The sequence below is a fragment of the Pan paniscus genome, chromosome 7 (assembly GCF_029289425.2).
Source record: "Pan paniscus chromosome 7, NHGRI_mPanPan1-v2.0_pri, whole genome shotgun sequence".
Taxonomy (NCBI): Eukaryota; Metazoa; Chordata; class Mammalia; order Primates; family Hominidae; genus Pan; species Pan paniscus.
Genome location: NC_073256.2, coordinates 81551294 through 81575053, shown reverse-complemented (window position 1 = coordinate 81575053; position 23760 = coordinate 81551294). Strand labels below are relative to the sequence as shown.

Sequence of the window (23760 nt, the reverse complement as noted above, 5' to 3'; positions counted from 1 at the left end):
ATCATCCTTTCTCATTCTTTTCACCCATACTCTCACTTCTTTCTCAGTCTTGGTTTTTTCCCTTTGTCTCCGGGTCCCCTTCTCACTTCCGAATTCTCGGCTCCCCTCTCCGCCCCTCGGGCTCGGGATGGCCCCGGGGCCGCATCTGCCAGGGGAGCGCTGGAGCCTGGCCCCACCGAGGGACTGGCAGTGACGTAGCCAGGAGGACGGTGCTCGCGCGGCCCGCTGACGTCACTGCCGCAGCGGTCTCTAGCGAAACCCATGAATGGGAATTCAAGGAGGGAAAAGCCGGCAGTGACCCCGCGGTCAGGGCTGAGGACGGCGAGTGCGCAGGGTGCTTTGGGTTTCTGGGGTCAGCAGGCCGGAACGGCGCCTCTAGCGCGGAACGAGCACACCCCATAGCCTAGGCGCGCTGGAACGCACGAATTTAGCGCTCGGGAGGATGCCCCGAAACGGTGGGGCCTCGTGCGCACGCGCCTCGACTGGCGAGGAGCTAGGGAAGGGAGTTACGGCGGGGCGTGAAGGGAACTGCGGATGAGATAGATGGGGGAAAACGTTTGTCGGGAGGCGACTCCAACAGAGCTTCAGGGTGCAGAACACAAGGAAGGCTACTGTCGCCCTCGGCCGCTTGCCAGTCTCCCTGGGCGCTGCGGCGGCGCGGGGCGCTGGGCCTGCGGCGCGGCGTCGTGACGTCACGGTGGCGGCAGCCGTGGTTGGCGCAAGGTCCGCGGCTGCAAAGTGTGAATTACGCCGGGCTCGCGCCGGCGGCGGAGTGAAGTCAGGCTCCGGGGGAGGGGAGGAGCAGGACTCCGGCGGCGGCGGCGGCCCGAGCTGGTCGCTGCTCCTGAGTCCCGCGCGCCCTGGGTCTGGCCGCTGGCTCCAGCTGTCTTTTCTTGCACTGCTTTGCTCCGTTCGTGCTGCGCTCGAACTCTGCAGTCCGGGTACCTGCTCCTCTCGGCCGAGGAGCCCCAGGGCGGCGGGGTTCCCTTTCCGACTTTGCCTGTGCTGGCCCCGCTTGCACCCCGTCCCCCCTCGCCTGGAGCGAGGCGCGCGCCGGTCCTGGTAATTGGCGCCGCGGCCGCCGCAGAGCCTTCCCGCCGGCGGCCCGAGCGGAGGGCTGGGGTTGGGGGGGCGTGAGCGCGGCTTCCCGGCCCGGGGTCGGTCCCCGCCCGCCCTGCCCCCGTCTCGGCCCGGAGCCCCCGAGCCGCGGCCCCCTCCCAGTGCAGGGGCCGGCGGCCGCGGCAGGGCGGGCGCCGCGCGGAGGCAGGGCGGGCGTATTCAATGGAAGTATGTTACCAGCTGCCGGTACTGCCCCTGGACAGGCCGGTCCCCCAGCACGTCCTCAGCCGCCGAGGAGCCATCAGCTTCAGCTCCAGCTCCGCTCTCTTCGGCTGCCCCAATCCCCGGCAGCTCTCTCAGGTAATCGCCGCCGCCGGGCCCACACTTGAGGGCTTCTCTCTTTTGTTTCCCTCTGCCCACCCAGCTTCACCTCCTCTACAACCCCCAGCCCGCGCATTGTCCATTGTCTGGGGATTTCTAGGCTGGCCTTTCGATTGGAGAGCCTTTTCTTTGAATCTTCCTGGCTGTCCCCCCTCAGTTCTCCAGCCTCCCCAAAACCCCACCCTGGTGGGTTCCGGGATCCTCTCATCAGACCCTCCCCAGGCTCGTCACCCTCTGTGCCCAGCAGTTTAAGCCTCAGGAATGACCGCCCTCGTCTTTTTCGGTCTGGAAGTTGAGTCTTTATTCCTTAGTCGTGGCCCCAGAGTACACCTGTGCTCCCCCGCCTTGCAACATACCTGTCCCCCTTCCCATACACACAACTGTACGGGGTTCGCGCCTCTCCTCCCCCAGCTCCCGCGCGCCCCGCGGCGCTCGCCTGGTCCTGCGATTCCCTCTGAACAATAGGCCTAGATGCCCCGTTGGTGTAGTCTCCCCGACTCCTTCGTTTCTGTGGCTGGGCTGTACTGGGTATCAGAGGAACAAGTCTGCAAAGTTCATAGCCAGCAATCAGTTTTGTTTTTAATTTGATAAGGAGATTTTAGGAGAGAAACTACTGATGTACACTCATGGGAAGACTTTGGTCCAATACCAGTTGCTCCTGAGCATTTCTGTTTTTTTCCTGTGGTGATGCCGTTGGCCCAATTCCTTAGGTTTGGCTAATTTTGATTGTCAGACTTAAAACAGAGAGGTGAAAAGAATTTTGTTTACATCTGAACTGAGTGCCCTCACTTTCTGCTGACAGAAGTTATGGCTAATGATCACTTTTATTAATCAAATATATTTTTCCTATTGGTTAATACTATCTTTTATGGGAGTATATTTTCTCTCTCCAGTTATATTGTATCTTGAGCAAGGTGTGTGTGTGTGTGTGTGTGTGTGTGCAGGTAGTGTGGACAGCACCTGGTAGAAATTTTGCGTGTAATAAGTGTCTAGTAAATATTTGTCATTTACTTCTTTGCCTAAAGTGTTTGTAGAAGGAGCAAGAGCCTATATTTGGGTCTCTCTCTGAATCCTTTTTATTTAAACTAAAACTTATTTCACAGCACAAGGTAGTATGCTAATGAAGTCAGAGCAGACTTGTGAAAATTACTATAATGTGTCATTTAGAATAATATTACATGGTTATTTATTTTGAAGGTTAGACCTGTGATCTGCCTTTTTAGTACCACTTAAAGCATGTTCAGATTCCAGAATTAATGTTGAGGAAATATTAATGCACTGCTGAAGAAGGTTTTTAATAGTAGTAGTTAAAGGTTTTTAATGGTAGTAACTTTTTTCACTTCTAAATATTATTTTACTTCCTCAGATCAGCAGGCACATGACTAGCAACTCATTTCCAGTTATGTCTGAATAATAAAGGCAATCACTGATTATTTATACAATTATAAAACATGAATAAAGTTCTTGTGCTCTCTGAGAAGAAAATGAATGAGAAGGAAGATTCCAAGCGATTAAAATGAGGCTGATGCCAGGGGTTTTTCCTGATGTTTTAATTAATCCACAGAGACCAATTTTAAGCTCCACTTCTTGATTCATTTTTCCAGCCTTAGGTTTAAATGGGTAATGGAATTTTAAAAATATGATTGTGGCAGATGAAGCAAATATTGTAGAATTACACCATATTTTGCTAACCCTTACAACTTTTTAAAAAATTTCTGAACCCCAAAGTGAAGTATACAGGAACTTCTTAAACTTTGGACAGAAATTTTCCTCAATTAACCCTTTTTTTTCTATTAACATTGTGGTAAATGTAAACTTAGTGGATGCTGAGATGGACATATCATTATCAAGACTTTGCATATCATTTAATAATAAAGCATATGTTGATATTGATTTCTTTAGGCCTAGATGTGAATTTGTAATAGGAAGAAAAAAAAGGAGACAGAAAACCTTGGAATCCTGCTCAGAACTTGTAAAATAAACATTTGGTTTAATCAAATGCTTTTTTTACCCTTAAATTTTTAGTTCCTAAGCCTGAAGGTACAGAAGTTATAAAAAGTTTAACTGGTTTTGTAATTTTAAGATACTTAGGAAAAAAAACCCTTTTTTTAAAAAAAAAGACATTAAGTAAAATAGTTACAGTTTTTGTACTTTAAAATATGCTTAAAACTGGCAACCTTCCTTTTCATTTCCTTATTGTCACCATAGTATTGGAGCCCAGCTCATAGTAGGTACTTAATAAATATTTGTTGAATGAATGAATAGGTAATGAAATTATCTCTGACTGAGCATCAGTTTTAAATATGAAAACAATATGGAGCATGAAGGTACAGCACAAATTCATTTATCCAGAACTTGGTTTGGAACTTGTAACTGCAGACCATAACAATTCCAGGAATACACAGAAAAGACTGAGTGACCAAAATTGATTTGGAGATCGTCTCAAAGCCGGTGTGTTTTAGGCAAAGTTCTGACCCAACTTGTTTTCCAAGTAGCAGCAAATTTGAAGCGGGGTGGGAGGCTGCCAGAGTCAGTTCACACTGACAGCAGCAAAGGTTGACAGCAGACACACCAAAAGCCAGGGATCAGAAGAAAAACTCTAAGAAGCCAGCAACTTTTACAAGCACCCTGGGACATTTAGTTGAGGGGCTTGAGTGTTGTATAACACAATAATTTTTAGTCAGAATAATGTTAATAGAGGCTGTGTTTAAAAGTTGAAAGATTCGTACTGTTTTTTTTGTTTTTAAAAAGATTTCCATGCCAAAGAGTTTTAAGTATTGATGCTGAAATGGACAAGCTTGAGTTACCTGGAAAATTCATTTATGTGGAACACCAGCTTTTCCAAGGATGCCAAGTAAATGAGGCATTAATTTTTTGTTTTAAACTAGGATGTATACTATTTCAAATGGTTAATGTGAGTTTTTTGAATTAGTGAATGATAAAGTAGATGAAGCCTGTTCTTTGTCGTTTTTGGATATCTATTGTTGATAGCTGAGTTTAAAGATTTGTCTTTCAGAATAGCATTCATATTTGGAAAAAAAATATTGTGAAGGCAGAAATTGTGTCTTGTTCACCATCATATCTGTGGTACTTTGCATAGGTAGGTTCTTGGTAGATGTGAAAGTTGAGTGAGTATATTGATGGGTATGCCAAAGCACTGCAGTTATAATTATTCAGTCAGATTTTTTATGCACTGGAAGCAAATCTTATATGGGTTAGAAATTTGAGTTTTAATTTTTAGAAATCTATTGTTAATTTATATTGTTGCTAAGTTATTTGTCTTTTTTTTTTTAAGAAATATTTCACAAATATATACTCATAGAATAGCTTCTTGTGAGTGAGGCTCCTTGTGTTATGCGTTGAGAAAATGTAAAGAATTACAGGCTGAGCAGCCCTAGTCTGAAAATCCAAAATGCCCTCAAGTGGAAACTTTCTGAGTGCCGACAGGGAGACAGCCTGCTATTATTTGTTGCTGTTGTTGAGCAGCTGATGCAGTTATTCTGGGGCTGCTACTGTGCTGCCTAGTTACCCTAAACACATTATTTTCTCACTGTATTAATGGTATGTTGTACTGTTTACTGTTAAGTACATTTGTGTAAGTGTGAGAAATGATTGCTTATCACTAGCATATAAATTCAGAGTCAGAAATGATGGTGATGCCAAACAAGTACAGATCAACCACATGGGTGTTGAGATCGTCCACATGAGTGATGAGACGCCTTTGCTTTCTGGTGGGTCAGTGTACACAAACCTTGTTTCATGCACAAAATTATTTAAAAGAGTGTGTAAAATTACCTTCAGGCTATGTTTATAAGGTGTATACAAAATCTAAATGAACTTTGTGTTTAGACTTGGGTCCTATCTCCAAGGTATCTCCTGATGTATACACAAATACTCCAAAATCCAAAAAAGTCTGATTGATATCCAAAACACTCCTGGTCCCAAGCATTTTGGATAGCGATACTCAGCCTGTAGTAATTTTTTGTTGCTGCTGTTGTTTTAATCGTTTGTAACACTGCCACCCTAACCAAGTTTTCCTTTGTATGCATACCCTTCCTTATACACAACCATTTTTCAACTACAGTCATTATTTCCATTCTCTCTTTAGCAGTGTTCTTAGTATATGACAAATTATCCAGGTCCTGTGAGTGCGAGAATAGTTCAAAGCCCCTTGGATAAAAGTTGGTTCCTCCTTCAGGAAGCTTACAGAATTGTGATAGAGAAAATGGTATGATTATATGTGGTGTAATTATTATACTGGAGTTATCAAGGTGTTATGAGATGATAAGGCATGTATGCCTAAATTTCTGGTTTAAATCAGGGTTAGCCTTATGTAATCGTTGAGGCTTTCTTAGGCCAAGGACTGAAGGTGAAGCAGTTGTTTCTAGACAAATGGGTGAATGTAGGGGGAGGAGGAAGGAGGATGGCCCACGTGGATATGATCAGAGATGTCCAGTAGAACTTTCTGTGATGATGGAAATGTGTTTGCACTATCTGATGATAGTCACTAGCCTTATGTGGCTAGTGGGCACTTGAAATGTGGCTAGTATGACTGAGGAAATGAATTTTTACTTCAGTTTTATTTAAATAGCTACATATGGCTAGCAGCTTTTCAATTGGCAGAGCAGAGGTATTGTCAATAAACTAGAGTGAAGTCATGTTAATCTATGAGCAACACATTCTCTGAATGTTGAACATTTTTGTTTTTAGGTTTTTGTTGATGTATACAAAACTTCATTTAATAAATACCTTCATGCATGCTTGATAAAGTCTTTAAAATCACTAGGTTGGGTCAAAAGGTAAGAACATCTTTTGAAATTCACAAAAGGATCTATCCTTTGATATTACCAAAATAGGTGATCCTGTCTGTTTCATCTCCAATCATATATTATTAGACATTTTATAAACATTTTGCTACTATAGTAAGATGCACTGTGGTACGCTGAGTTTGTTTTAAATTGCAGTAAGCAAGAGTGTGCTTTCTGAAGTATTGCTTGTGCTATTTGTATTTGCTCTTTTGTGAAATTTTATTTGCATATCCCGTGCTTGTTTATAAGGGCTCTTGTGTACCCAACATCAGCATATAAATGTGCATTATTCCAAATTACTGTTAGCATAATAGTTGCCTCTTTGCAAACTTAGATACAGAAGCTGATACAGGGACTAGTGTGGCCAGTGAGTGGGATACCCCAAGGGAAGTGGTTATATTTATGAGACCTTCCTACCTGTGTATTCTCAAAACACCTGTTTTGTTGGGACCTTGGCTTCATTTCTGTTTTCAGAAATGCTTCATACTTTGATTTAAATTTAATACTACCATACTTTAGCTTTCACTTCTGAGCTAATATATGTTTATATTTCAGATACATGCTCAAACATAATATTAATGTAAATCCATAGTGTATTTGGAGTGGGAGTGTAGTTCTAACAGGGTGTTCAAATTGCTAGTTTATAGGTTGTCAGGAACACATTCGGTCTAGGAGATGTGATTTATATGCCGAGATTTTACTGCTTTGTTGCTATGCCTAGAGTTCCATCAGCTGTACATGCTGTCTACCCAGGAATTCCTTCTTAAACACCAAAGTTTGCAAGAGGTAAAATATTAAGCCCTTCACAGAAGTTAGGAAGAGAGGGAGCTCACTTTGGGTGGAAAGAGGGAGAGGTGCCCTTCATTCTCTTTGAGGCAATTTTCAACTCTTCTCTTCTTTTCTCTTCCCTCCTCTTCCTTCACTATTGACCAGAGCAGTTATAGAGAATTGTGTTGTTTTCTGAGGATGAATGTAGGGGCAAGTTTGGGAAAAGAAGAGCTGAAGAAAGGGGGAGTGGACAAAACTTAGGTTCTGTCTCATTTTTGTCTAAGATCGTTAACAGTCATTTAACTGGATTAAAGACCTAGTAAATTTAGATGATGAAGAAGCCTTATTGCATGCAGGCCCTCTTAAGGAATTTACTTTTCTTTGTTTTCTTAATTTTCTTGTTTGACTTTATGGATCACATTTGTTTATGTGTTTACGTAAAATCTATTTCTGATTTTGCTAGAAGTCTCTTGACTAAAGATCTTTTCAGATCTAGACATTCTTAAATTCCCTGTGTTCACTACAAAAAACTCCAATTCATTTTGAATCTTCTAATTTAAAAATAATTCAAAACTTAAATTCTGGCTGTGAAGTTGCTTATCTTTTATGGTTAATTTGAATTGAGAGACAATTTTGACTTTATTCTCTTCCACATTTAAATGGCTTATTCTTGCCTAAAAGTAACATAGACTTTGTTGATTTTTTTTATATTGTTGCCAAACATGCTTTTCAAAAGGTTATTCACAAATAAGTGATACTTTTGCATATTTGCATTCAGGTATAATTGTTCATAGGATCAGCATATGAGGAGAGGAACAAAAACTAGATTTGTAGATGAGCCTTCTAAACTTGCAGGGCTTTATTTTGGCTGCTGGTAGGTTCCTTTTATAAGGGAAGGGACTGTGCCAATGATTGTATGGTTGACACTGAAGCATCTCCTGCTTATAATTTTCTTTGAGTAGCAATTTTGGAACACTGCTCCATGCCTCCACCTGCTGGTAGGGATGGCTCTTCATTTTCAGAAAGTGATGGCTAGAGGGAGATGGAGAAGACCAAGGCAAGTCAGGGTAGAATTTGGGGGAGAAAATTAGTTGTTAACTGGGTAACTAAATTTCAGCAAAGTCTGCTTTACTTATCAGAATTTTGAGTAGTACAAAGTGTAGTTCAGGACCATACAAAGTACTTGGCAAGTGGTTCTTAATAAAGATGCAGTAGTTTTGCTTTAGTAACAATTATAATTACAGCTGACCCTTGAACAATGCAGGCTGCAACTCCCCGTGCAGTCAAAAATCCACATATAACTTTTGACTCCTCAAAAACTTAACTACTAATAGCCTACTCTTGGTGAGAAGCCTTACTGATAACATAAACAGTTGATTAGCACAAATTTTGTGTATGTATTATATTCTGTCTTACAATAAAGCAAGCTAGAGAAAAGAAAATGTTATTAAGAATATCGGAAGTAAGAGTTTGCTATTCATTAAGGGGAGGTGGATCATCGTAAAGGTCTTCATGAACCTCATCATCTTCATGTTGAGTAGGCTGAGGAGGAAGAGGAGGGATTGGTCTGTCTCGGGTGATGCTTTGCAAGTTTCCTTAAATTTTCATAAATCTTCACAAAATTTCTTAGTATATTTATTGAAAAAAATCTGCTTGTAAGGGGACCTTTGCAGGTCAAACCCATGTTGAATTGTCAACTGTATTTGTTTCTGTTTTTGGAGTAACTCCTATATGGCAGATACTTTTAATTAGTGTGGTGTTTTTTTGTTTTGTTTTGTTTTTGTTTGAGACAGGGTCTTGGTCTGTCTCCCAGGCTAGAGTGCAATGGCAGTATCTTGGCTCATTGCAACCTCTGCATCCCGGCCTTAAATGACCCTCCTGAGTAACTGGGACTACAGGCATGCCCCACCATGCCTGGCTAATTTTTCTAGTTTTTGTAGAGATGGGGTTTTGCCATGTTGCCCATGCTGGTCTGGAACTCCAGGACTCAAGTGATCCGCCCACCTTGGCCTCCCAAAGTGCTGGGATTACAAGCATGAGCCACTGTGCCTGGCCCAGTTGGTGTTTTTGATCTTTACAAAAACTCTGTGAGATTAAGTAGTATTACTCTCATTTTTACCAAAGAATAAACTGAGTTTCCAGACATTAAGTTGCTCAAGGTATTATATGAACTTCCAGAAAGGCCTGTTGTGCTCCAAGACCTTCACTTTTAATCTGGCCTGCCTAATCAGGGAAGATGAGTGGACTACAGTTAGAATTTTGAGTTTACACATTATAAATTTTGTTGTCTTATGGATGTGGATTAGGAAAACACATTTGACTGATTATTTGATGTAGTTATTTGAAGTAATAACTTTCATTCTGATCTTTTCAAATCATATCTGGAGTATTTTGTTCTAAATGCCATGTTCTAGGAGGATATAACTCAGCTAAATTGTTCTCTGAAGATAATGAGCAGGTTGGTAAGGTGATTTGAAACCACTTCTCTGGAGAAAAAAAGTCTCAGATTTTAGCCAGCAGGGATAGAGATGGAGATGGAGAGTTGATGAGAGGGTACAGAGCATTGCTGTCTTCCAGGATTTAAAGGACTGCCATGTGAATAAAAGGAAAAAGAGGGTTAATATGTTATAGATTTCGATTGGTTGTGTGTTGTTGATTGCTGTGCACTCTTCCTACTTTGTGTTAAGTGTCTCTAATTTGGAGAAGATATAAGTTTAAAGCTGTCATTTGTCCAAGGTAACACAATTAAGTAGTGGAAATGGGTTAAACTCTAGGTCATGCTGACTCTAAAGCCTGTGTACTCTCTTCTACTTCCTTTTGCCACATGGGAAAAGGACGTTACCTCAGAGGGTAAAATAAGTACCAATAGCTAGGAACAGTAGGAAATAAGGAGATCTGGTGTTTAACCATGCTGGTAATCAAAGAAATGCATACTAAAAAATGTGATACTGGCTGGGCATGGTGGTTCATGCCTATAATCCCAACACTTGTGAGGCTTAGGTGGGAGGGTTGCTTGAATTCAGGAATTTGAGACCAGCCTAGGCAACACAGAAAGATCCTGTCTCTGCAAAAAAAATTTTAAAAATTAGCCAGGCATGGTGACACGTGCTTGTAGTCCCAGCTAAGCTGGAGGCTGTGGTGGGAGGATCTCTTGAGCCCAGGAGGTCATGGCTGCAGTGAGTTGTGATCGTGCTAGTACACTGCAGCCAAAGTGAGTTTATAGCTTGAAGGTTACACGTACACAATGCTAGTAAGATTTTAAAAATTAATACTTAAATTAGTATTTTTGATAATTTACTTTTGGGAATCTATTCTGAGGACATGACTAAAAATGTAGATAAAGGTTAATCTTCAAGTTTATTCATCCCATTATTTATCACTGTGAAAAATTGAAAGCATAATTTACAAATGATGAAGTAGATTATAGTATTATGTAGTATAGTATTTTTCATTGTTTCTGTATTATGTTAGCACTTAAATGCCTTGAAAAATTTAAAGGATATATAGAAATATAGTTTACAAATGGCTCAATGGATTCTAGTATTATTTCTATATTGTATATCCACTAAAATGATTTGAAGAATTTGAAGAATCTTTAATCACATGGAAGAAATGCTAGCAACATAATTAAGTGAAGAAAAAACCCAGAGTATCTACAGATTATCTTAATTGTGTTTAAAAAACAAATAACAGAATACATACATATCTATATACCATGCATGCTTGCCAAAAAATAAAGAGAAAGCTAGATGTATCCCAAAATGCTAACTGAAGCTATCGCTGGGTGGTGAAATTATAAGTTATTTTTAACTTCTTTATAATTGTATGTAACTTTATTGATATTCTTGTATTAACATGAATCTCTTTTTTAACCAAATTAATTTAGGAATAATAAGTCAAGTGAGTTGTATTTGGAACCAGATCTTTGGCAAAGCTGTTTGTAAAGGGTGGGCAGCTCATGAGTTTATAAATTCTCAACCAGTGACTGTTGAGACAGCAGCTTGAAAGGTATTTAGATAAGGATAGTCTCCAAGGGTTTGACTGATTTCTTCCACCTTCGTGATTCTGTGATTTTTTTTTTTTTTGGTAAGTCATATATATGCATGATAGGTACACTTGCATAGCTCTGATTATTGTAAAGTAATTTTACTTTCCATGAGAGATCCTGGGAGGTAAAATTAAGTATAGTTATTGTTTTGAAGAGCTATTTGATGACAGCTGGTGAAGAGATCTTCAACAATGGCAGTGGTGGAAGGAAGAGAGAAAGTTAGGAGTTAGGTCCTAGGAAGTGATTTGCTTTGGGAGGTAAAAAGTATTCCTACTGTTTTAGTTTGGAAAGACCAGGTAGATTGTGAAGCTAGGAACAAAAATGCAAATAGGAAGAAGAGGCAGGTTTGTTTTTCTTTCTTCTTTCAAAAACAAATGTGTGCATTTGTAGAGGGGGGTAGATAAGTTTACTTCGAATATGTAGAGTTCAAGTGTCTGAACATCCAGATGAGGATGTCCAGTAGAAAGGTTAGCACTAATGATATATTCTGACCTTTAGTATAAGGGTTTTCAAACATTTTGCTCATACAGCCTTTCAAAGAACTTGAAAAACAAAAAAGCTGTGTACCTTCTCCCACATCTTGAGTTTTTCATCTAAGTTTTAATATCTATAAATGATGTAATTTCTGGTAGTGTTGTTCAAATCACAATTTTAAATGTATATGAGGGGATTTTTAACAATTCATTCATTAAAAAATATGTGAACAAAGTTAATTTTAACAGAATTTTTTATAGTCTTTTTTTTTTCTTTGAACTGTTATTTTTGTTTTACTTTCTCTACATATTATCCCAATGTATTCTTTTATGCTGGAAAGTATTTTTATCAATCATGTTATATTTTTCTGCAACATAAGGAAATTCATTCATGAATTTAGTACATGGGAATAAAAAGTGCTTTATTTTAATGGTCACTCAGTTCTGAGTTCTATGGACAGTTACAATACAAAAATACGGAAATTGTGTATGTCCATAATGCTCTGTGTCAGATTTATTTTGGACTGAGTTATCAGTTCAGTCATGTCCAGTAGACAATCAAAACAACATATGTTAATTACAAATTTTAATAAGTATTAAAGTAAAATTTTGTCAGAAATGCGTTTTCAGTGGGATAGATGGGGCTGATTTATTTCAATTATTTTATCCATTTCTAAATATTAGAAAAGATGGGGTTCTGCTTGATTCTGTTCCTTTTTTACTTTAATATTTGAAAGTGTTGAGAAACCTCACTTACGAATTTAGTAGATGGTCATTAAAAAGTGCTTTATATTAGCAGTAGCACCCATTCTTCTAGGTTGTATGCATAAAACAACAAAATAATCCATAATCAAAATTATTCTTAATGCTTTGTCAGGTAGCAACTGGATTTGATTCTCCTTTCATTTTCATGGAAGCGGTGACACCTTGATTTGAAAAAGAACCCTGAACTTAAAATAAATGTTAAAAAAAAAGAAAGAAAAAGGTTTCAGTGTTTTTAGAGTAATTAACTTTCTCAACATGAATATATTGAAATGTCCTTTTGGCCACCTGGATATTTTTAGCCCAAAGACAGTACTCGACAGCAAGTTTCAGAAAATGTGAGAGTTACGGTTTTCTTTTATGAAGTGGCAGAGGGGAATGAGGTAAAGGGAAAGAGGAAGTGGAAGTAAAGGAAAACAGACATGCTGTGTCAACATAATGGTTCTAGAAAACTGTACAGATGGAAAGTGAGAACCTAATCATCAATTCTCTTTACTCTCCATGCTGATATGCTTCCAGGGGTATACATGACCCAATTTGTGGACTGCTGGTTTACTGTATTCCCTTTGTTACTTGTTGCTGCCTTGTTGCTGTATTTTACTGCTCTCCATAGCTATACAGAAATAATACCTTATTCATCTGTCATTTTTTTTCTAGGTTTTTGATTGTTACTAGTTCTGGGTTTCCATACTTCATCACTCTGTGGAATCAGAATATCAATGCTTGAGAGGGACTTTATAAATAATTCCATTCCCAACATTTTAGAAATTTAGCAGCTGAGGCTCAGAAGATTAAGTGATTTGTCCCAGATCACACAGTAAGAGAGTGGAGAAGTTACGGCTTTAAATTTAGTTCTTCCAACTTTTAATCTGTTGCTTTTCTCACTATATTCCCTGCTTCCTTATAAAAGGATTGAGCTGTAGGAATTCTTTCAGTTGCCATCTTTCTTTAATGGACATTATTTGGGTGGCATATCTTCTTTAATACATTGAAGCCATCTGTTTATGGCCCAGTAATTGTTTGAAAAAGTTAAGAGTACAGACACACTCAGTTCTGAAAATATCTGAGTTACTTTTAATTAACATATAATCAGAGATAAAGCAAAGCCATTATCAAAAGTATAATGGGTCATTTGGGAAGATAGCATTTGATTTGTTGAAATGTGATTTATGTGCAACTTAACCTTTTATAAAGAAAGACATATCTTACTTGCCTTTAAAAATTAACTTATGAATGAAGCCATTTTCACCTTGGGGAACAAAAGTTAATATTCATAACATACAGCGAGCTCACTCTCTAGCACTGTTATGTATGAAATGGTGAGTAGTGGAATTTTTTAGTAATTTAAATTTTTTTAAAATTTTACTTTTTGTGTAAATTCTTCATAGTGAATATATATTTTAAGAAAAACAATGAAGTTATTCTAAAAAGTAAAATTAAAAGATTCTTTACTTTTAACAAGGATAATACAATCAAATACCCAAGAATGTAAAGACTACTCAGTAGAAAATTAGCAAAATACTCGAATATAAGACTACTCAGTAGAAAATTAGCAAAAGACTCAAGCAGTTCCAAGAAGAAATATAAATGTAGCAAAACATGTATAGCTTATCTAGTAATAAAGGAAATGCAAACAAAAGGTGGTTTGGCTTTGTTTTGTTTTGGCAGAAGAGTACTTTCATATTGGTGAAGACTGACAAAATCCACTGTTGGGAAGGATATAAGAAAATGAGTAATCTTATATGTGGAGTTGGAGTATCATTTGAGTCAACCTTTTGAGAGGACAGAAGGTCTGTGCTATACAGATGAAAGTTTTAAATGTGGATACTACCCTTTCTGCAGTCCTGGAATTTGTCCAAAGGGGCAATTGCAAAACTTTGCTAAGATATATGTATACAGGTTTTTGGTAACAATTTGCAACACTGGTAATGATAGATATTTTAATTCATTTCAGTGTTTATCAGTGGGGGATTGGATAAATTTTGGGTATTTTAATTCAACAGAAAACTCTGTATCCAATAAAATGATGCCAAATAGCCATATTTGTCATAGAAAGATATACATAACAATTTTGGGGGAAAAAACTAGTTGCAAAATGGCATGCCTATCAATTTAACAGACATGTCATTTAATGCTGCTTTCTACATCTGTATTTTTGGATAAAATCATGGAAGATATTATATATCAATGTGTGAAAACATCCAAATCTGGAAGGTTATTCAGTATAATGTTAACAGTGCCTATCTTTGGGTAGTGAGATTTCTGGTAATTTTTACCATCTTCCTACTTTTCTGATTTTTTTTTTAAACAATGAAAATATATCTATTTCAGAAATCGACAAAGCTATTTTTTGAAATAGTCCCTTTAAAAAAGTAACATGTCTGTTAGAGTATCATATAAGTGGAATTTTTAAGTTATGAAGAGACTGAGGTCTAGTTAGTTAATAATCTAATGAGTTACAAGTGTGTGAGTTGGAAGTGGGTTATTCACTGCCATAGCCCTGTGTGCCTGGCACATAGAAGGTGTTCAGAGGTATAGTCTGTTAAAATGAAAGTAGAGTCATGTGTCGCTTAACGATGAGGATACATACTGATAAATGCATCATTAGGCGATTTTGTCGTTGTGTGAACATCATATTTACACAAATTTAGATAGCATAGCCTACCACACACCTAGGCTGTGTGGTATAGCCTATTGCTTCTAGGCTGCAAACCTGTACTGCGTGTTACTGTACTAAATATGTGGGAAGTTGTAACACAATGGTATTTGTGCATTTAAACATAGAAAAGATACAGTAAAAATACAGTGTTATAATGTTATGGGTCCACTGTTATACATGCTATTCATTATTGAACAAAATGTGGTTATTTGGCACATGACTGTATAGTGTTATAATGTTTGGAGGAATATGCTGCATTCTTAATGAAAAATGAAGAAAATTAAAGTGAGTGTTATGGTGGCTAGTTTACAAAAAACATTCTACCTACTTCAAAGCTAAGAAAATAAACTTTCTGTTATCATTTAAATTTACTAAAATATTTGAGGGTCTCTATATGCCTAATACGTTCGTAAAATCTAAAAAGTTGTCAAGAAAAATTACGGCTTAAGATCATAGAATATTACTATTAGAAGAGCCTGTAAACTTCTCATAACATACAGATCAGTAGGCTGAAACTAGAGAGGTTAAAGGACACACAAAGGCAATACAGAAATCTCTTCTGTTGAATGTTTCTGATTTTGACTATTCAGCCTTATGGAACACTTTTGGAGCGGGAAGGTTACCACTTGATAAGGCAATGCATTGTGGTGTTTAATGGTGTAGTGGGGTTGAATAGTGTTTACCAACAATTCTTGTTCACCAGGAATCTCAGAATGTGACCTTATTTGGAGTAAGGGTCTTTGCAAATGTAGTTAAGATGAGAATATATGGGATTAAGACAGACCCTCAATTCAATGAGTGGTATCTCTGGAGTCCCAGAAACTCAGACACACTCAAGGAAGAAAATCATGTGAAGATGGAGGCAGAGATTGGAGTGATGCAGCCACCAGCCAAGAACACCAAGGATTGCTGGGAGACATCAGAAACTAGAAAGGGGCAAGGACGATTCTCCTCTAAAGCCTTCAAAGGGAGCATGGTCCTGCTGACTCCTTGATTTTGGACCTTCAGCCTCCAGAACTATGAGAGAATATATTTCTGTTGTTTTAAGCCACCCGATTTGTGGTACTGTGTTAATAGCCCTAGGAAACTATTACAGATGGTTTTGATTATTTCAAATTTATTTGTTCATTCTTTCAATCAAATTTACTGAGCACTTACATGCCAGGCACTCTGCTAGGTATTACAGAGATAAATAAGACATTGTTCCTGCCTTCATTCTTGGGGTTTGACTCAGTAGAAAAAGCAGCTTTGTAAATAGACAGTTGCAATACATTTTGATACATGTTTTCACTAGAATGTTGTATGAAGTTAAGTGATGGCACCTGAAGCTAGGAGAACCTGGGATGTTTTATGAAGTGAGATCTTTGTGTTTGGTTTCAAAGATAGAGTTGAAACCAGCCTCCATAGGAATTCTGTTTTATTCTGCCACTGCAGTGCTATCAGTCCTACCTAGTTCAAAGCATATTTAGCCGGCTGCAATAGCCTCCTGTCACTAGAATTCTACCTCCACAATTTGGTTGAAGTAATTTTTAAGATGCAGTAAGATTGTGTCAGTCTATTGAAAACATCAGTGTGTTCTCATCACAGTAAAACACAATTCAAACTCCTTTTCATGATATGGCCCCATGTGATCTGGTCCCTGCTACCTCTTCAATCTCTTGGCCTTTCACAGTGGTCTCCCTGCTGTTTGTGAATATGCCAGCTTTGTTTTGGTCTTTGTCTTTGCATTGGCTGTTTTGTCAGACTCAGGCTCTTCCCATGGCTCCATGTCATTCAAGTGTCAGCCCAGTCTTTGCAGAGGAGCCTTCCTTGACCATCCTCTTCAAAATAGCACGCATCCCCCATCTATCCCATTACCTGTTACACTTTGTTTTATTTATGACACACCTCACTAATTTGATTTGTATGTCTCTACCTGGCATTCATCTCCGCCTCACCCCCCACCTTCACCGCCATTGAATATGTGGTCAGCCAACAGGAGTCCTGTTTACCCTATTCACTACTGTGTCCCTAGTGTACATCACATAGTAAGTGTTCTTTACAAAAGAATAAAGAAAAACTTACTCATTTAATCTCATGCATACCATGTCAGAGCATATGTCACCATAACTTTCCTTTGGATGAATCCCAAATTGTATTCTTCCCACCTACCTCCTCCAAGATTCCACCTTCATCTTTATACCCTTTTTGAATTGCTCTTTGTAATATTGGAACTATCTTAATCTCTAAATATATAAATATAATATATGCAAGTCTTATTTAAGAATGCGTTGAAGTTTAGAAAAGTAAGGTGCCCAAAGTAACACAGCTATAAGTGGTATTTCTAGGATTTAAACTTAGATCTCTCTCTAACTAAAGCTCCTCTGCTATGCTGGTGTGGAGGCTGATGTTCTTGGTAAGTGGGAGGTATAAATCCAGAATTAGAATAGGAGCCCTGTCCATTGGAATAGAAATAGCAAACATTCATTGTTTGTTTCTATAAGAAGAACTGGGTGATATTTGCTAACAGAACCTTTAAAAAGTAACCTGAATTTTTTTTGGACTAAAGTTAATGTATGCTTGTTATAAAATACATGGAATATATGAAAAAATGTAAAGAAGTAAAGACCATCCATAGTTCTTCCACTGAGAGATAACCACTATTAACATTTTAGAATATTTTAATCAAGTATTTTTTTATGTAAAAATATTGTGATGATTTTTGTGCATAAATCTTGAATTTTGAAATCATTTCCTAATGTAATTACTAGATCAAAGCATACTGTCAAATTTGTTTCCAGAAAGATGATGCCAATTTATATTTCCAATATATTTAGTTTCCATTTCTGGAATTTTTTAAATATTAAACTTGTAATATATGTTTGTTATTAATTACCTGCTCTATCTATAGGCATACCTCAGATATTGTGGGTTCAGACTATCACAGTAAAGCTAATATCACAATAAAGCAAGTCACGTGAGTCTTTTGGTTTCCCCATGCATATAAAAGTTATGTTTGTGCTGTACTGTAGTCTATTAAGTGTACAGTAGCATTATGTCTAATAAAAACAATGTACACACTTTAATTTAAAAATATTTTATTGCTGAAAAAGGCTAACAGTCATCTGAGCCTTCATCAAGTTGTAATCTTTCTGCTGGTCGAGGGTCTTGCCTCAGTTGATGGCTGCTGACTGATCAGGGTGGGGGTTGCTGAAGGTTGGGTGGCTGTGGCAATTTCTTAAGATAACAATGACATTTGCTGCATTGATGGACTTTCCCTTTCATGAAAGATTTTTCTGTAGCATGTGATAGTGTTTAATAGCATTTTTATCCACAGGCAGAACTTCCAAAATTGGAGTCAGTCCTCTCAAACCCTGCTTTATCAACCAAGTTTATGTAACATCCTGAATTCTTTGTTGTCATTTCAGCAGTGTTCACAGCATCTTCACCAGGAGTAAATTTCAACTCCGGAAACCACTTTCTTTGCTCATCAATAAGAAGCAATTCCTGATTAAATTTGAGTGTTACGTGGACAAGTTTCATGGCGCCCCAGACAATTACAATAGTATCATTAAAGATCACTATCACAGATCACCATAACAAATATAATAATTAAAAAGTTTGAAATATTGTGACAATTATCAAAATGTGACATAGAGATAAGAAGTGAGCAGATGCAGTTGGGAAAATGGTGCCAGTAGACTTGCTAGGTGCAGTTGCCACAGACCTTCATTTTGTAAAAAAATGCAGTGTCTGAAAAGCACAATAAAGCAAGGCATTCCTGTATCTTCTGTGAGTTGTTTCTATTGGCTCTTGTTTTTCTGTTGTCAACTTAGTATTTTTATATCAATTTTTGAATTATTTTGTATTGAGAAAGAACATTTTGTCATATTTGTGGGAAACTTTCCCTTTTTTTGCCTTATTTTTAATGTCCTACTTGTACTGCCAGATCTTAACTAGTAAGTCTTTAGTTGCTGTAATGATATAATAGTAGCAGTAAGTTTATTATTAATAAAAGTTTTTAGTATTTTATAAATCTCCCACATGTAAACTTTTTGTCTTCAATATACTAGTTTGATAAAGATTTTAATATATTGCATTGGCTAATTGTCAGTAATTAATGACTAGTTATCTCTTCATGTTTTTAATATATGGTAAAGGTGACAAGATAAATATTTTTCTAGACCTGAGAATGTGGAATGGGAGGAAAAATTTTTATGCGTGTACCTGAATGTACTACAGAAGCACTCTCAGTGTTAAAGAAATTGCCACACATAATCTCCCCCTAAATCAAGTATTTTTAATTTTGTGATGTTATAGTAAGAAAAATAGAAAATAAGACCCATTTAGACAGATTAGTTTTCTAAAACTTTTAAGTTTTTAAGGAGAATTTATATCTTGCAAACATTTAAAGGGATTTTTAAATAATAATAACATACAAGAGGACAATTTGAAGGTAAAAGCAGAACATAGATTACCTGCAATCTGTAGAAACATCATTATTCAGTTTAATGTTTTCTTTGTCTCACAATGAAAATTCTCCAAATTCATTTTTGGAGAAAAACTTTCTGGAAGTGACTTTAAGGATTTTGGTGGTTGGCCTCAGCTCATTTCTATTTGAGGCGTGGTTTTTCAAACTTTTTAGAGGTTTTCCACCCTCTTCTCCCCATCAGTGGTATTTTTAAATGTCTTTATTTTAATGTTAGGATACCTTAGAGCAGGATTCAAGTGGGCTGTGCCAGAAGAACCACTGGAAATAGAAAAGTAAAACTTGAAGATTTTACTTGTATTTATTTTTAACTTTAATTTTTTTGATCCTAGTTTTATTTATTTTCCATAGAGTGTTTGTGTACATATATATATAGATAGATAAGTTAATAGATAAGATAATGAGATAGATAAGATAATAAGTGCTTTAAAATTTTGGAGACTACTGCCTCAGATAGTCTGTTAAATTACTATGCATTATTTCCACCTCCTCCAAAAATGGGAGTGGGGGAGCCTGTATAGAAATGTTTGTAACACTTCAAACATTTTGTAACACTTCAAACATTTGGGGGTTCTTGAAGTTCTCTCATCATACCCCTAGGATACCATGTATCTATAACTTTCTTTGCTTCCTGAGTCCAGTTGCCCTCAGCTTTTTCTCTACTGATTTATTTGACTTTATTAACCAACTCTGGTTTCAGTTCTTAAGGTTACAGCCTAGGATTAACTCTTAGCACAGCTGACCTTGTCCACTGATCTGTTCCGACTTCAGTATGTTTGGTTAGAATATGTGCTTCTTAAGAGTGGATACTGTTTATTTCACTTCTGTAAGCCCAGTGCTTCACACCAAGTAGATATTAGCAAATACAGAAAGTGAATCAAACCATTATCAAGTCCTGTCAGTGACCCAGTCCTACGGAGAGTCCAGCTGTCTGCTCTACCCACACTTCCTCCTTTTTCTCCTTCCCACAATGCCATCCCTTTCTCTGCGGTGGCATTCAGTCATTTCTGTTCTAAAATACCATATGCCATCTCAAGGTGGCTACTGTTTTTTCTTAGAATGACAGAGGATTTCTGGAGCACTTCTTGAAGTGGTATAGCATTCACAGTCTCTCATGTAAAGCTGATGGACGGCAAGGTCAGAATGAGGGGGCAGGTTTCCAGCCCCTTAAAGACTTTACAAAGGTCTCTGGATTTCTCCTGGGGACTTCTTTCTTTAATAGATGGGTCCCTGTTGAGTAGCAGGATGACTATAGGCAGCCCTTACCTTTGGTAATCTGTGGGACATAACCCCAGGTCAACATACCCTCTTTGTTTTCAGCATAAAAGTATGGGACTAGAGAGTACTAAGCCAAAAGGCAATGGTTATAAAATTCTGCCTGTTAGGAACTGGATCAGCTCGTTCAGGTATGACACCACTGGTGTCCAGTAGAAATGTACTGTGAGCCACGTGTGTAATTTTAAATTTTGTTGTAGCCATATTTTAAAAAGTAAAATGAAACAGATGAAAATAATTTTATTTAACTCACTGTATGTAAAACTTTATCAATTTAACATGTAATCAAAATTAGAAAGATACTGATATATTTTATAGTTTTTAGATAATAAGTCTTCAGAATTCAGTGTGTATTGTCTACTGGGAGCACATGTTGATTCTGACTATCACCATTTCAAGTATTCTATAGCTACAGATGGCTAGTGATTCTCATTGGACAGCACAGCTCTAAAAATGAACATTTATGGTACATATTGCTTGGGAGTCAGGGTACCACTTCTATAGATTTGCAGTAGCAATATATTACAGGGTTATACACGTTTCTTCCTCTTCAAAACTTAAGTTTAATCGTTGGGGAATATCAAGATACTGTATAAATTGGCTGTATTTTTAGAGGGATTATATAGTTTCAAATATGAGAGGATGGCAAAGTTTTTACATTTATTTTGCTTTCTTTGGGTTGGGCTGTTTTAGTTTCTTGGTTTGGGGAGGAGAGAATTTTAACCTTAAATTGCTATTTTATGAGAAGCTATGCTTTTCACAGTGGGAACAGTGCTCATCCTTCTTTAGACAGATTTTTAGGTTAATGGAAGCTTCATAACGCTTTTTAGGTCTGGTTCTCATATCTCCTTGCATTGAGGCATTATTTTCTCTTAAAAAAATACAAATATGAAAAAAGGGTTTGTTTTTTTTAAAAAAAAAGTCAAAAAGGCCTATTCAGTTATATGGAGGTAGTCTTACTGGTTAAGGCTACTAGCTAGTGCCCTTGAGAAGTATGAGTAGATAATTCTTATTAAAGAATGCAGATGACACTGATTTGCAGACCAAGCACCTTGGATTTGGAATATTGGCCAGAGGACCCATGTTTTATAATATGAAAGTCAATAGGATAAAAATTTCTTAAATCTATTTTGGAACTGCTTTTCATTGTTTTATTATTTATATCCTCAGTTGTTTAAATCAACAGTTTCAGCCAGGCATGGTGGCTCATGCCTGTAATCCCAGCACTTTGGGAGGCTGAGGCGGGTGGATCATCTAAGGTCAGGAGTTCGAGACCAGCCTGGCCAACGTGGTGAAACCCTGTCTTTACTAAAAATGCAAAAATTAGCCTGGCATAGTGGTGTGCATCTGTAGTCCCAGCTACTTGAGAGGCTGAGGCACGAGGATCGCTTGAACCCAGGAGGCAGAGGTTACAGTGAGTCAAGATTGCGCCACTGCACTCCAGCCTGGGTAACAGAGCGAGATTCCATCTCAAAAAACAAACAAAAACAATTTCAACTCTTAAAATTGTCAAAGTAATTTAAACAACATTACTGAAAGTTTGATAAAGAATAATTAATAGTTCAACCACCAAATATTATTTTTATGTATTTCCTATGTTTATATACATATTTTAAGGTAGTTTTGATCATTTGGTACATTTAATTTTATAGCTTTGGGGGATATAATTCCTTTTCTTTTTTTTGAAACAGGGTCTCACTCTGTCACCCAGGCTGTAATGAAGTGGCATGATCTCAGCTCACAGCAACCTCCGCATCCTGGACTCAAGCAGTCCTCCCACCCCAGCCTCTTGAGTAGCTGGAACTACTGGCATGTGCCACCGTGTCCCGCTAATTTTTGTATTTTTAGTAGAGACAGGATTTTGCCATGTTGGCTAGGCTGGTCTTGAACTCCTGGCCTCAAGTGATCCACCTGCCTCGGCCTCCCAACGTGTTGGGATGACAGGCGTGAGCCATCACACCTGGCCATGTAATACTTTTTAAAATGTGGATTTTTACAGTTACTTAGTCTTCATAATAAGATAACATTTTATTTTGCTGTCATGTAGTAGGTTGGAGATATTCTATTCTGCTCCATGAAGTAATACAGGGATCCACTTGTCATGGTTGTACAGTTTCACACTTCAGTCTGTGGGGAGGAGAAGGAGGAAATTCAGGACAGCTTGCCATTGAGGAGGTGAGCAGGAAGTTCTGCTATTTCTTTTACTTACATTGCATCATTGGTGAGAACTTAGTGACACAGCTATGCCTACCTACAAGGGAGGCTGGGAAATGGAGCCTATGTGACTGATTGTATGCTCAGGAAGAACATGAGAATAGATGTTTTGGGAGACAACTAGTAGTGTGCCACAATTTGAATAAAATTAATCTTACTAACTTTTGTCAATGGGAAGAATTAAGAAGTTTACAATGGAATAATTTTTGTAATTTTAACTTTTAAGGATTATGTAATGTATCAGTTGTGTGTACCATGGTTTTATTAATATCTAGCTCTGCTAAATACTTACATTGCTTTAAATTTTTTGCTGTTAACAATAACTTTGTAAGGACATGCTAATTACAGCTTTCTCCATATTTTGGTGTTATTTCTTTAAGGATGGTTTTTATAGAAGTGGAGTTATTGGTCCAAACAATTTGAACATTTTAATAGAATTTTTATTTCTTAAACAAGTTTTCTTTTCTTTGAGACAGGGTCTCGCTATGTCACCCAGGCTGGAGTGCAGTGGTGTGGTCTGGGCTCACTGCAGCCCTGAACGTCCGTGCTTAAGTGATCCTTCCTCCTCAGCCTCAGAGCAGCTGGGATCACAGGCATGTGCCACCACACCCAGCTAACTTAAAATATATTTTTTTGTAGAGACAGTGTCTCACTATGTTGCCCAGGCTGGTCTTGAACTCCTGGCCTCCAGTCCTTTCACCTTGGCCTCCCAAAGTGCCTGCATAACAGACATGAGCCCTTACACCCACCCTTACATTACTTTTGTAAAGCAGCCATTTCAGTGCTCTGGAGGTTGACTAAAGGCCAATTGTATAAAACTTTGAAAAATGTTATGCTCTTGAATT

General features: G+C 38.0%; 1 protein-coding gene across 3 annotated transcripts in view; it reads left to right on the top strand.

The window, feature by feature from the left end:
• Nucleotides 1–299: 299 nt before the first annotated feature.
• The window catches only part of PDE7A (phosphodiesterase 7A), a 124554-nt gene continuing 101093 nt past the window's right edge, over nt 300–23760 (top strand). Inside the window, exon 1 of one of the 3 annotated variants that reach the window (XM_063606794.1) lies at nt 300–1419. In XM_063606794.1, the coding sequence (XP_063462864.1) occupies nt 1282–1419 (138 nt within the window). In that variant the 5' untranslated portion in view covers nt 300–1281. Of the gene's footprint in view, nt 1420–22388; nt 22877–23760 lie in introns of those variants that run through there. The other 2 variants (XM_063606795.1, XM_055116601.2) reach the window with 2 other exon arrangements.